This window comes from Lagopus muta, chromosome 2 (genome assembly GCF_023343835.1).
Source record: "Lagopus muta isolate bLagMut1 chromosome 2, bLagMut1 primary, whole genome shotgun sequence".
Taxonomy (NCBI): domain Eukaryota; kingdom Metazoa; phylum Chordata; class Aves; order Galliformes; family Phasianidae; genus Lagopus; species Lagopus muta.
Genome location: NC_064434.1, coordinates 51,877,858 through 51,893,076, shown reverse-complemented (window position 1 = coordinate 51,893,076; position 15,219 = coordinate 51,877,858). Strand labels below are relative to the sequence as shown.

The 15,219-nt window shown below is 36.3% G+C and overlaps 1 protein-coding gene across 7 annotated transcripts in view; it reads left to right on the top strand.

The window, feature by feature from the left end:
• The window catches only part of PTPRK (protein tyrosine phosphatase receptor type K), a 392,958-nt gene that overhangs the window by 172,911 nt on the left and 204,828 nt on the right, over nt 1-15,219 (top strand). For all 7 annotated transcript variants that reach the window (XM_048937155.1, XM_048937158.1, XM_048937157.1 and 4 more), the window contains exons 4-5: nt 7,719-7,800; nt 9,539-9,654. In XM_048937155.1, the coding sequence (XP_048793112.1) occupies nt 7,719-7,800; nt 9,539-9,654 (198 nt within the window). The remainder of the gene's footprint in view (nt 1-7,718; nt 7,801-9,538; nt 9,655-15,219) is intronic.

Here is a 15,219-nt window from a genome sequence, read left to right as displayed (position 1 = left end):
CTCATGGTTTAGAAACTGGGAATTTTAATGATCTATACGATACACATATTGCTTCAAGGTGTAATGCTTCTCATTACTGAGTTGAGTGTATTCAAATGTGTCTTTATTTTGGCTAGGGGTATATATGATCCGAGAGCATATTAGTGATAAGTATGTGTATATGTATGTGCATGCATACACATGTATATGAATTTACAAATATATTTATATTTAAATATGTAAACCTATTTTATTTTTGCCCCACATGATAGGAAATTACCACTGGTCATTGGAGTGCAAAAGGACTGATTTATCCAGTCTCAGCACAGAACAGTGGCATCATGCTGGACTTGTGCTACTGCATTTCTGTTGTAGTAAGGATTGCTGCTGTCCTGATGGAAAGTGTTTTCTTAAAGTTTAGATCTATCATAATAATAAATACTCAATAATTCATATCAGTTCTTAGCTAGTGTCTGTTACTGTGACTGTAACAATTTTAGCATGTAAATGTTATGTTTTGCAGTGCTACCACAGGTTTTGTTTCCCATGGCTAAACAGTCAAAATGTCTTGCAGCATTATCAGTATGTTTAAACCTAAATCATTAAGAACTTAACCACAGCTTACCTATGGTTCTCTATGGTTCTCACTTATGTATAAAGAGACAATTTTAGGGCTGTTCCTAGGATTGAATATAGTAGCTAGCTCATTTATGAGTAATGAATTCCGAAAGAATACCCAATGATCCTCCTGACAGGGAGTTTGTCACCAGATGGAACTGTGAAAGTATAGGCTTCTCAGCATTTCCTGGACCTTAAATATGTGTTTGGGGATTAGAGGATGTCCCTGTGGATGACACTGAGATGGCTGAAGAATTCATAAGCAATTGTGGACCAGCTCTGCTGGTAAGGTTGCTAGGGAGAAGGTAGCCTTAACTTTTTCTTTCGATCTCAGAAGGTTTGATATTGAGAACAAAAAAACAAAAACAAACAAACAAAACAAAACAAAAATTAAAAATCCAACCAACAATAGGATGCTAGCTGACTTATCATGATTTAGATCCCAAGATTTTCACTTGTGTTTGAGTTACAGTGCTGGAAATTCTCCTGGGCCCTGTCAGCAGCCAAGGCTGCCTCACAGCATTATTTAAGCATTCAAATGGAAGTAATTATGTTTTCATGATTTCTAAATTAGTTCAGCAAAATTATCTATAACTTTCACAGGGGAAATGCTTTTTATTATGTCAACATAATTTTGGTTATGTCAAGTAAAAAATTATTTTGCTGTCTCTTCTTATTTTCAGCTGCCCTTCATTAAGTATTTCTTTTGTAATGTGATAGTATTTTTTTTTAAGTGAAGTCCCCACTTTAGTTTTTTAATTTCTTTTGAATTGCAAATCATTAGATAGAAGCTTTTAAACAAATAGGGTTTGTTGATTGGGTTGGTTTTTTTTTTGGTTTTTTTTTTTGGTCATTTTGTCATTTTGTGTATATATTTTCTTTCCTTTCATGATTTTCATCTGTGGAAAACTATTTTAGTATAAAACAAAACAATATTGTTTAATCTTAACCAGTTATAAATTGTTACATAGTTGAAGTCACTTTTGTGCTTTTTCAAAAATTATGATTAAACAAGGAAGAAAAGTATATACAAAAAAAATTGTTGAAATGTTTGCATTTGATATGCTTATGAAAGACTGACTTTATAATTCTGCTGTTCAATTTCATTCTAACTCATCTCTTCATTTGTTTTACTCATACTTGAATAGAAAAGATGTGAGAGGTTCCAAAAATATGTCAACACAAATACTATCAGGATTGTGCATGCTGGAATATTGTAGAAAAGGCACAAATATTCAAGTCACTGTGTACTATATTTGAAGATCACTGGCTCATTATTTTTGTTGTTGGTTGATTTGTTTTGTACTGCTATCGCAAACGATACCTTCTGTTTACATATAGCTCTCTAATGCAATTTGTTACCAAGCATTGGAATTAGTCTATTTACAAGTCTAATTTCAGATAATTTAGTTAATAGAAAGGCTTCCTATGGCTGAATTAAAAATGTATTGCAAGCTGAATGCACTTTGGAAATTGCAAGATCTAAATGTTTTTTGTCTATTTCAATCTTAAATTATTCTTAAGATCATTTTAAGGGGCTAAGGAGGAAAAAATAGCCAATGAATGGCTGACTTTCTATTTTAAGTAAGATGTTTTCAAGGCTGACTTTATCTAATTGATGTGTGATGTTTGTTCCTTTTGTATGACAAGATTGCCTTAAATCCTTTGAGACATTCAAGCATTCATCAGTATCAGAAGTACAGTATAAGTATAGTATATCATATAGTGTAAGTGATCAGAAATAGTCAAATGGAGAACAGACAAGGCAAGTCTGCAAAGTGCAGAAATACTCTGCAGATATTTCTGGTTTACATCAAGAAATCAGCTTTTACAAAATCTAGTTGTATTCTAAAGATAGTCATCAGATAAAACAAAAAATGGAATATTAAAATGCTGAACCCAAGGATGTGAAAATTAGTTCTGAATGTTTTCTGATATATAAGTATGTGAGCCGAGAAGTAGAGAAAGAATGGTTACTTAGTTTTTTTTTTTAACATATTTATTTATTTGTTTATTTATTTAGTATTACGAAATAGCCCAAGAGGCAATGGGCTTTCCAGGGAGTGGAAGAAGTATTTTCTGTTTTCCTGGTAGATGGCAATGGGCTGAGTTACACGTACAAATAGGAGTACATTCCAATTGAGTTGTGTGCCAGCGTCAGATTTTTTTTAAATGGAAATCTTTCATTCTATCCTGTTTTCCTCACAAAGATGTTTGATGTAAAACATGCACTGGAGAGAAACTTTCCTATATTCTTTTTAAACTTTGGTCTACGGTGTTCTCTCTATTTCCTGGCTATTTTTTGTACATAATTCACTAGATATACTTTGAGAATGTATATTTGGATCAGTGAGTTAAATGAGCTAATAGTGAGGATACCTAAATTAATCATGCTAAGAGTTAAAATCTGACAAGTCCATTCCTTATAATATTTAGTGTATTCCAGCAAATGCAAGCTTATAGGATGCAGTGTTAGGGCCGTGTAGGAGTGCAATATTTGTGTAGTCCTTAAACATTCAACTTCAGCAACTAGATTCCACCCCTGCCTTTGGGCGTCACAGCTACAGAAGTTACTGCTTCCTGCATTGTATTCAAATACTGCTAAGCATTTTAAGTCTTTCTGAAATATGTGTTTATGTATTAAAACTAGGTGAAGGGTGATTGTCATATCACTGTGTTAGAACTGGGATGTGAAAGTGAACTATGTGATATTTTGTAGTACCTGACATGAGACAACTAGAATCTGCTGGCTTTTTTTGCTCTGCATTGCGCATCATACACTTAAGATGACATCAGCTTAAGTTTCAGCTTTGGGTCCCTTTAAATCAGCAAGCATATAGGTAATGGTGGTATTATTGATACTGGCTTCCAAAAGGCTTTTAACTAGGTTCCTCTACAGAATTTTGTAGTAAAACTATTCTATGAGAATAAAGATAATTTCATAAATAGATAATTGTGTAAAAGAGAAAAAAAATACATAAATTGTCCATATCCCCAGAAAAAGCCATTGCAGAGGAATCCTACAGAGATTTGTTTCTTTCAATCCATTTATAAATGACCAGGATAGAGAGACAACAGAGACAGAAGTTTGCATATGAAAGCTTCTTTAGAATAGCAAGGACAATGTCTAATTGTGAGGGCCTACAGGATGACCATCACAAAATCACCAGCTGTGAGTAACTGGGAAATAAAATGGCAGGCACATTTTAGTGTAGATAAAGAGAGAGAAAATAATGCACACTGCATAAAATCTGAATCTCATGAATGGAATGATAAATTCTATGTTTACCATTAGCAATGTGCAGCAAGATCCTGAGGTTCACAATAACATCAACTTTAATCCCAGTGATGGTCAAAGGTAGCAGATGAAGTTTTAAGAATGGTTAAGAATGAAGTTCATTATAAATTAGGTAATTCTGTTATGGATGAGTCATGGATTTGTACGTCTTGATTACTGTGTGCAATCTCTGCTCTCATTATCTTCAAAGAGTATAATACTGTTAGAAAGAGGTTCAAAGAAGGATGACAAGGACAATCAAAGAAAGGGGAATGCTTTCTATGCAGGATTGACTGAATAATCTGGGACTCATCAAAGTTGAAACAAAATTACCTTGGAGCATATAATAGAGGTCTTTAAAGTTGTGCATAATATAGCAGGATGTTTGGGTTCAATTTGTCACTGATTTGGTCATTAAAGGAAGTCAAGTATGTGACAGACTAGTAGAGTTTTTTTAACGCTGTGAGTAGTAAGCTTATAGGTTTTCCCAGATTATACTGTGTATGTTGAAAGTTTATGTGGTTTTAGGGACAGAATGGACAAATATGTGGACAAGAAGTGCATTGGGGATGGTTAAAGACATAGGAACATCCCCCGTTCAGGGAATTTTGACATTTCATTTGTTGTTTAATTCATTTTTATCTAAATTCAAGTACTGTGTAAACAAGAGAAGTTTTATTTGGAGAAGTAAGTAACCATTTGAGCACTACATAGTAACTGTATAAAAGAATCCAGGATGAAATGTAATTCCCCTGAGCATTTGAATTACCTGAGCTATTCAGCATTTCCTGTTGTTTTTCATTGCATTCACTCCTGTAACAAACGAGACAGGATAACTGTCTCCAGAACTATTGTGTGCAAGCCTGATTCATCCCCCAGGAAACTCTGTTCTCCCCGTTAAAGGAAGCAAGTGTGTCTCAGAAATGCACTAGATGAACATGCAATTAAATTGTGATAAGTGAAAGGACATTTGTAGTTGTGCAGTCTGTGATTCTGTGATAGTCTGAATTACTTTTCAGCTAAATACATGTGTTTAAGACATTCCTTCTTGGATTATAAACTAAAAAGCTATTGAAGTAAAATGCAGAATTCACTCTGAATGCAATGGTTTTTTATTAGGATAAACTTTATCTGGTGAAAGGAATAACTGAACAGTCTGTTTTTTTTCTCATGTGTTGTGTGTATGTGTGAGGAAAAACTCTGTTTCCGGTCCAGTTTCTCAGTGTTTTAAAGACTTATTGTCTTCATCTATATAGTCAATTCTTTTTCTTCATTTCCCTTTTTGAACGTGAGCAGATGTTATCAAATTAAAGCTCAGTGAGACTTTTATAACTGTACTGCACCTTTTACTATATACAGTCTATAGGAAAAAAAAGCAAAAGAAACAAACAAATGAAAAAACCCATAAATTCCCACCTGTATCCCAAGTAAGGAAAATTGTTTCCCCCTGGACTCCCAGGAAGCTATCAATGCACAGAGGAGGGATGCATATGAGGGCAAGGTTCTCTGGTAGTGAGTCAAAACTGTTTTCAAATGAATAACAACCCGGTTTGAAGTTAGATGTAAATTTAGGCCACTGGATTTAACACCAATTGTCAAGGTTCTCAACTTAAATTTTTTGGGAAACAAGTTTGTTTATGCACGTGATAGAATTGTATTGTAAAGAAATTGGTCATTTGGAAGGGCTTTAAATTTAGCATTATTTCTCACTGAGATGTCTGCTTGTCTTCACACCACATAACCTTTTAAAACAACAAAAAGACAAACTGTTGTAAATGTAGTTGTTAGGGAATTAAAAAAATTGGCGTTGATGTCCTTACAAGTGACAAGTGCCAGCTCCCTGAAGAAAGCCAGAGGAGCTGCAAAGTGCTGTCAAATAGTTCTCTAATTGAAATCTTTAAGAAAGGTCCTTGATGGGTCTTGCATTCCCCCTCACCTACCTGTAACGTTGGGTTATCAGTCTTCCTCCCTTGCATTGTCTCAGAGAACAAGGGATGGAATCCACTGACACTTCTTGAACGTTTATGAGAATGTGAACACAGTGAGGCAGTAGGTGGCACATTTGAGCAGCAAGGAAAGCAATGCGAAAGACAAAGGACATTCTGGAGGGCCATGCATAGCTGTCACATCATGAACTGGAAGGCATCTAGATCAGCTCATCTTCAGATAACAACCAGGATACTGTGTATGGAGCTGAATACTGACTTCAATGCATTGGAATCAATGGTGGCAACACTGGAATATTGCAGAGTTTGCGCCAGGTGGGTCCCGTAAATACCCACACAGGAAAGAAAGAACACTGTATACAAAGTTTGTAAGGACCTACTGAACCAATACAAGACTGAAATGACGTTATCTTGGATTGCATCATTAGCAGCGATGAGACCATTAGTCATCACTAGGAGCCAGAGTCAAAATGGTAGTCTGTGAAGCGGTGACATGAATTACACATAAGAGAAAAAGGTCAAGATGCATCTCTTTGTGGGTAAAGGAATGTGTACTGTCCTTTGGGATAGGACAGCAGTGATCCTTCTGGATTTTCTGGAACAGGGACAAACCATCAATTCTGGACACTGCATTGCCAACAGTGACTAAGCTGAAGACTTTCAGTGCATAGATGAAGACAGCCTTTCTCTTGCAGCACAGTAATGGCAGGCCCCATACTGGCTTGAAGACCTTGAAGCGTGTTGCCAATCTTGACTAGACTATCCTACCATACCCACCGTATAGTCTGGATTTGGTGCCTTCTGACTTCCATCTGTTCTGGCCAATGAAAGATGGACTTCATGAGCAATATTTTCCTAGCAGTGACACCATAATAGCAGCTGTGGAACAGTTGCTCACCTCTACTCATGCAGATTTCTAAGAGTGCAGCACGCAGGCTCTTGTTCATTGCTAGTGAAAATGCAAACTTAGTGGGTCATAACTATGTTGAAAAATAGTGTTTGGTAGCTGAGAATTTGCTTGATCAGATAGTGTGTTTGCTCCTTGTAGCTCTGGTAGTTTCCATGGAAATAAATAGAAGGCATTACTTTTGGAACAACATACCTAGTTTAAGCATTCCTGCTTCATACTTTCTTTTTTATTTCTATACGCTTTCCTTTTCATTATCCTCTACTTTTCTGCCAGTTTGTCAGTTTATTCTAGACTGTGTGATGTTATGTTGGTACATCTGTAGGGAACAGCTCTCTCCTCGAATGTTCTGAGAACACTTTTTCCTTGTTACTTCATGTTTGAAGTGGGACAAGATGTTAGATGTGAAGACATTATTGCATTTTTGTTTCATGCCCAGCAATTTTTCTATTGCTTTGCAAGAAATAAAGAATGTAGTGGCTACTGCATAAATCTCCTATATCTCTTTTCATTGCCACTGGGCAGTACCACTTTATTTCTGTGCTGCTGCATATTTTCCTGTACAATTACACTGCACGTTACAAAGAATATAGGCAACAGCAAGACTCTCAATGGGAATACAAATGTTAAAATTCTTGTTCAGTTTTATGCTGTGATGTTGAACCTGTCTGAAAGTAATAGTGGTTGTTGTTTTTTTTTTTTCAGAATTGAATCATGTTTATGCATTTAGTGAATTGAAAACAGTATGCCACTAATTGAGATAATAAACTTGCTTTTCTGTTGTGCCATAAGCAGCGAATCCAAAGCAAGTGATCTATATGAAAAGAATGGAACTGCAATCCATTAGGTAATAAATATTCCATTCAGTCATCAAGCCTTGTAGGAACCTCAGCTAAATGAAAAAGGCAATGTGTCTTATATCAACACGCCTGCTGCTGTGGGAATTCTGCAGAAATGAATGTTGTAAACATTTTTTCTTTCATTTTGACAGGTAATATTTGAAGCCGAAGTCTCAGATGGGAGAAATGGCTACATTGCCATTGATGACATCCAGGTTCTGAGTTACCCTTGTGGTAAGTAATGATTAAGAGCTGCATTTTTCTCTGTCTTTTCAGGACTTATTTGATATTGCTGTGGCCTGCTGAGTTTTCATCACTTCATCACTGATATTCTTTGTTCTTTCAATAGCATTTGTGTTGTAGCTTCCAGGGTAAAATGTAGTGTTGCAAGTGATTTACCTGGGTGAAATCTTTGTCTAGCCGAAGTATTGCATGAATATAAAAGCAGAAATGCTCAGTGTCTTAAGCTGTCTTTTGTTAATATGTATATCTACTGATTACAGAAATACAACATATAGCTTTCCAGATTTCATGCCCTCTTTTTTTTGTTTTTGGTTTTATAAATGGCTTCTAGCTATTGAACTATTGAAGATATGTCTCTTGCTATGGTTTATTATGTGAACAGAATTCAGGCATTTACATTTGCCTTTTTCTGCCTACCTGGGTAAAACTATACACTTCAAACACAAATTGTGTTAATTCAGGCATCGTTCAAGTAAACACTGTGAGGAAGAAACGATTACTGTGCATTTGTGACACCACTCTTAGATGTTGGGGTTTTTTTTGTTACTTTGGTTCTATTCTACTTTTCTGATCTTCTTCTAGATGCTCCCTTTCTCAAATTTAATTTCACTGTAGTGCACCTCATGGCTGTTAATTTAATTACTTTCTGAAAAGATCACATCACAGCAACCTTCCTACAAAATTTTTAAAAGATGGTTGCAGTGGCAACCTCGCATCTTGTTTTCTTCCACCCACAACTGTTACGACTCTTATAGGTTACCAAGCATAAAGGGGTGTTTGTGTAGTTTGCCTCTTTATATTTCTGTCAGCCCAGCCATCTGATCTCAGTAGTCAGCAAAACTCTTTGCAGCTTCAGTATCTGGCTTTGTACTGTCCTTTGCTCCTTTGTTTTTCTTTTTTCTTTTCATTTATTTTCTAATTGCTAAAATGCACTTTGGTGCAGGCGTGACAGAAGATAATCAGAATCTTACACTTTTCAGATAAGCTGTTTCCTGTACTGATCTTTAAACATTTTTTCATTCTGATTTGCTGGACTTTTTTCCTGAGAGGTTTTTCTGGTGTTTCTTAGTTTTCTTTTTTAACTAAGCACAAAGAAATAACAGCTCTGCTACTGCTGTCATTGGTGGCTTTTGAGAAAGGAATGGGCGAGAGCTGTGTAATATAGCCATTCCTCAAATATGTCTGTCAGATTTCTTATGTCTAATAAATCCTTCAGGTGGTTGTGCCATGGAGCTTTCCTGGGGGCTTTGTCAGAGAAGGAAATAATTTGCCTGAATATTGAAATATTATGCTCAACAGCAAAAATGATTTCATTTAGTAGAAGTATGGAGCTCAAAGTTACATTGCAAATTATCTAGATAATACCTATTTTTTTTACTTGAACAGTATCCTTCTAATTGGCTTTTTCCCAGTATGACAGACTTCGTGCAACTGAAATTCGTAAGGATAATTTTTGTAATGTGCTACTGACACTCTAGCATTTGATCTTCTTTTCTGGGCTTTGATTCTTAAAATACCTTATTAGAACTCATGTATAGAATGAAAAGGAGAAAAGGGAAAGGACTGAAAACATTCTTCTGGAACTGAGATGAAACAAATCATTTTCTTTGTGTTTTCTAGCTAAAGGTTTTTATAATACTCATCTTTGCAGAGACAATGTAATGGCACCTTTTCTAGCAATAAGCATTATTTGTACTTTTTTTTTTTTTTTTTTTCCCCAACTCTGCAGATAAATCTCCACATTTCTTGAGGCTGGGGGATGTAGAGGTCAATGCAGGGCAGAATGCTACATTTCAGTGCATTGCTACAGGGAGAGATGCAGTGAATAACAAGTTATGGCTCCAGGTAAGGCCAACTCATCTAAGTCTATTTGCCCAAAGGACAAAATGCTTTCTGGAAGGGAAATATTTAAATTCTTAAGTCTTTTTTCTTTTCCATGTGAAACATTTAGTTTAAATAAGATGCTATATTGTTTAAATGGTGAAACTGGTAATCAATTTTGTAGTGTTAAAAAGCTTGGATTGGGACTTTTTTTTTTTTAATGGCCAATAGAGGAAGGTTGTTCTTTAAGGCGTTTTGATTTTCTCTACTTGTAAATCAGCTCCATTTATTACCATGAAGTACATATAAGTACATATTCTCAATTTTAAAATGAAAACTTTTCTTTGCGGTTTGTGTGAATGGTCTTGAAAGACTTAAAATTAAGACCACCAAGTAGAAAGATTGCAAAGGTTCACACTTGTTTCTTTAAAAACTGAATTTTACCACATGATACTCGTATGTGTATGTTTAAACCTTAAGCACTGGCATTGCTTTAGAGTCATTTCTTAATATGCATTTTACAACTCGTTTTCTTAAAAATAGGGAATTTCAATGTACTTTCAGAACTTCAAAGTTTTTGGCAATGATTGTACTTTGAAATTAACTATAATCAGAATTTTAAAGTATGTACTTTTTTGTAAAGTGTTGTGCTCTTGAAATGAACTATAATCAGTTACTTCAATCTGTTTGATTTTCTTTTAATAGAATGTGGGATGACAAAACTTCAGTAGCAGTTGCATATAGGCATGTGTTAAACTTCAAATGTAAAACAGAATATTTTTAATAGGAGTATGAGATTATAAAAATTTGATACACTGAATTTATTGCCAGACAAATATGCTGCAACATTTTAAAATGTGACAAAAATCTAGCAGTAAGTGTATTGCATTTATTGAATAGATATCTTATCAATCGGAATGATGTGGTATTCCATGTCTTTGGGTAGTAACTTGTTTAAACTGAGCACATATAAAATTTCTTCATTGGGGAAGTGGAGTACAGTTTCAGAGGCTTGCCAAATAGATCATATAAAGCACACAAACTGAAATTGAGCTTGGTTACTATACCAAAGGCAGGAGCATAACGAAAGGTACATGCAAGAACAAATATGAAGCACTGCCTTCAGTGGATAATTGGTCAGAAAGGGCTGACAGGGACTGCCAGCTGGAAATCTTCCTCATCACTTGGTCCTCTGGGTCAGATAACTGACAGATTATACGTGCTAACTTGTACTCCCTTGAGAAGGCCAGTTATCCGCCAGACAACTCAGAAAACATGTATTTTGTCCCTTTGAGTACTTCATGGGTGGTTTTTTGTGTGGGGATCACAGATGTGGTATTCTTCTCACAGTGTAAAAGATACGGTATCTTTGACATTCAGATAACTCTGCTTGTGTTTATGAAGTGCTTTGATATTCTTCAAGACACTTTGCTACTAAATTCATATGCTGAGACTTACATTCCCCTTCTTGTTTTCCCTTAAGTAATCCCAATTTTTCACCAACTTAAAGGTGACCCATATTTTTTTCCCTCCTCTCTCATTATTCCAACACTTCGTCTTACTTTCCTGACATAAGTGCAAGTCATGAACTTTCCTACCTCTGAATTCATCCTTAAATAGATGTTACAGCTGTTTTGCTCAGCTAATAGTGAGTTGCTTTGCTCACCTCATACTTAAAACACAGGGTGAATATAATATGGGGACCTCATGAGACTAAAGTGTATGACTTGAAAGAGATTCACGTTAGCCTTTGACCAAACCAGAGATTCGTAAAGGGTGAATAGCCAGCAAGGAAGAGCAAGCAGATCAAATAAAATGCCTAAGTAATTGTTTTTGAGAGCCCTGAGCTGAAACATTCCAAGAATGTATTTTTCTCGTAAGAACAAAAACTGACATGAGGAGGAAAAAAAAACAAAACAAAAAAAGAGACATTTTTCATGTATGTTCTATTGGAAAAATAGCTTTTGGTCATGTCCTTATTGAAAGAGAAAAGATATTTCCTTAGTAAAAGGAAAAAAATTAAAAACAAAAAAAAGAAGAAAAAGTAGCATACAGATTGCTATTAAAACAGTCTTTGATAAGTAAAGATCTAAGGTACGATCTGGGACTTTTTGTATCTGAAATGATCTAAGATAACAGTTGCTTGCATTGAAGTAATAGAGTTGTGCAGGCACAAATTCCGTTACGGAATCTACTACTGCACACTGGCTTTCCCAGCCCTCTGCAGCCACGGGCTGAAGTAAATTCAGGAGAGAGACAAAGCTGGGGGAAGCAGCGTCCCTGCTTTCTTTTCTGTAGCGCTGTCTCTGAGTGCAATTCAGCTGCACTGAGATGCAGCAATCTCAGCTTCTCCCTCCTCAACTCTTCTGAAGTATGGAGCTTTTACTCACCTTTCCATTGAGTTAGATGAGGAAACTGATCTGGCAGAAAAAAAAAAATTGTCCCCAGATATAAATTATTGCTACTGTTATTGAGAGCAAGAGGGATTTTGGAGTTTGGTTTGTAAGGGTGATGGTGCTGCGTGCACGTTTTGTTTTGTTTCATTTTTAGCTTGATTCATGTCTGAATTACCTAACTATGTAAACTGTGCCAGCAGATGGGATATTTGGTTGGGAGCAAGGAAGAGAGAAGGATTCTAACAACCTGAGAGTAGATCTCATTGTAGATTGTCTCATTGTTAATGACCTGTATAAACTTTAATTTTCCAGTGGGGAAAAACCACTGATGTTACACAAATGATCTGTGTGCTCCCATGTTTCCATGTTTTTCTTTGTAACTATAAATGAAGTGCACATACCTTTATGTAACGGAAAATAGAAATAGATGAAAATAGACGCAACATATTTCATTGCATTGTTTTTTGAGTGTTTATAATGGTCTTTTCATCATCTTCATCTTCTATAAGAGCATAACTGTAAGAATTTCAGGTTAATATGAATTAACATTGAACTTCTTCTGACTTTCACTAATGTAGGTTTTGCTAGTTTGTTTATTTTTAGATTATATCTTGTCTCCTGTCCTCTTTCACAACCCTATCTACCAACCCCTGCATTTTGCAACCCCACTGGACCAAAGCTGGGGACAGGCAGGGCTCTGGCATTTAAAGATAAGCAGTGAAGGTAACATAAGTCATTAAAAATTTCAGCTTTGTTAATGTGAAGCAAATATTGGAGCAGGTAAAGAGATTTAACTGGTTGAACAAGATGATCTAAAACATACCTTTCCTGGCAAGGTAAATACTGGGTATGAGAGCAGAACAGAAGTGCAGTGCTCACCTTTTCAGTAATCTAGTATCCAGTCTGTTATGGCTACATGCTGAAGGTGTTTTCTTTATAACCTACAATTATTGAGAAATTGTGAAAGAATTTCAAAGTCCTATTTTTTTTTTTTTTTTTTTTTTTTTGGTGTTGATTTTCTTTTTGGAATGCATTTGGTCTTAGTGCATTGTGTTTTTGCCTACCATCAATTTCTGAATGTAGTACTGTAGGGTTTTTTTCCTCTTTTTGTTTATTTATTTTACCTTCTCTTACAATTTCCAGTGTGGTATGTCATGCACAAACAACTTCAAATTGGTACCACATGAAAACACTGAAGCATTTGGATTATCAGATGAATCCCTAAACCCAGCACAGTAACCTGGCATTCCTGCCTGTTATGTTATTATGTGCTTCATCTTATAAGTTAACAGTAGTACTTGTTGAAAATTTCCTCTGAGAACATAAATATGTGTGTGTGTGTCAGCTGAAAAGATGCAACAGAACAAGTAATAGACTGATCAGTTGTTGCGTGCTTCTGCTGATCTTCTATTTTTTTAAGTATATGAATTGTCTTTCATGAGAAAGACACTTAAAGAATGATTGTTTCTTTTGTTAACATTGGATGCACCTTGCTGCTTTATCCATATTGATTTGTTGAATTTGTATCAATATTAGTATAAATATGGCTGCTCTTTTTTTTTGGTGTATGTCAAATGCCACGCATTCCAGTGGAGCTAGATGAGAAAACAAGAATCACTTTTACCACTTTTACACATGGATACTGTTTTATGATGGATGCATGTTAAGCATTAAATATATGTGAGAACAGCACTCGGAGAGCAATACAAACATTAAAGTGGAGACATTGAAGAGGGTCTTTTTACCCATATGATTTTTTAGTATGAGGAAAGCTTCCGTGATTTTAAGCTTTGTTCCTTTACTGAGAAAGTACAGAAATAGAATTGTCTGAACAGTGTAAATAACGCTTTGGGACACAAAGACTAGAAAGCAGTGTACATACTGTTCAGCATTTGTTTGGTGGATCTGATTGGGATATGAGAGCAATAGGGTTTTTTGCATAATCAAGCTGTATTTAACTGCTTCCTGAGCTGGGAACAATTGTGATTCTCATAAGCCCAGTATGATTTTCAGTGTCTTATCAATGTCCAGTTTAACTGGACACTTGCACAGTACAGAGAATTGAGCTTTTTGCTCAAACATCTGTTAAACCATATGTCTTGGCACCTGGTTCAGATGGTGATAACAGCGGCACTAATGAGTCCATCCATCATCACTGAGCTCTGCATTAACATAGCATTGGATTAGGGAAAGCGGATTCTTCTGGCTTTGCAGACGGATGTATTTTGCCACTGTCTTCAGTGATACCATTTGCTCTGGTGAATCTGAAATTCAGAGGGGTAGTGCACGTGTTTAAAAGTTTAATGTGTGCCTGATAATCCTGTGCAGATTGTCATTGGAGCCGTGGCGAGTGGGCCAATCTGTCATCAGGGGCTGTGGGCGCTGGCAAGAGGCCACCCCACTTGGGCTGCCAGGGCTGGCAAGGCAATCCTGCTTTTGCCCCTGAAGAGACTTGTCAGCATGAACAGATCTGATCCAGACCCTCTCACCACCAGAGAAGTATGTCGTTCCTTGCGGAATAACAGATAATTAAAGCAATTGCCTGAAAGTAATAACTGAAAATGTGAAATTAGGAAGCATTATGGAAAATAAAATGCAAATTGCTGGAACAACAATGGCATGAGGCTGACCTCCCAGCAATACCAACTGTTACAGGATGATGAAAGACCATCTGCATGGCGGTTCGGCTCAACCGCATCACAGTCCTGTTCTTAAGGAAGCTGCCATAGCCTGTAATGCCATTTTTGCTAGGTTCTTGGGTTGCAGTGTTCTTTGCCACAGAGCATGGTTTGGTTTTCAACTTTGTCTTTCAGGGGTTTTCACTGCTGGATAGTGTATGTGTGGGCACTTAAAAGCAAATTTGGACTGAGCACATACAGATGGTATCCTCTGATGATGCCTTAAGGCCGTTCATTCTGTAGAACCAATTCAGCATGGCAGGATTTTAAACTGGAGAGTGTTTTTGCAAACCTGTGTCCCTAGCAGAGGGCTGAGGGGGATGCAGCATTGATGACTATTGTGTTTTATGAAAGGACAGTAATTCCTGCCGGGAAGGGATCTGTGCTATGCAGTTCCTTTAATCTCGCAGTGTCCAGAAGTTGAAGGCATGGATCATTACCCAGCAGTAGTGTTTTGAGAGTGGGCCTTGGTCCTTGGGCATAAAACATTCAGCTGTAGTTGAGTGTTTGGAGGC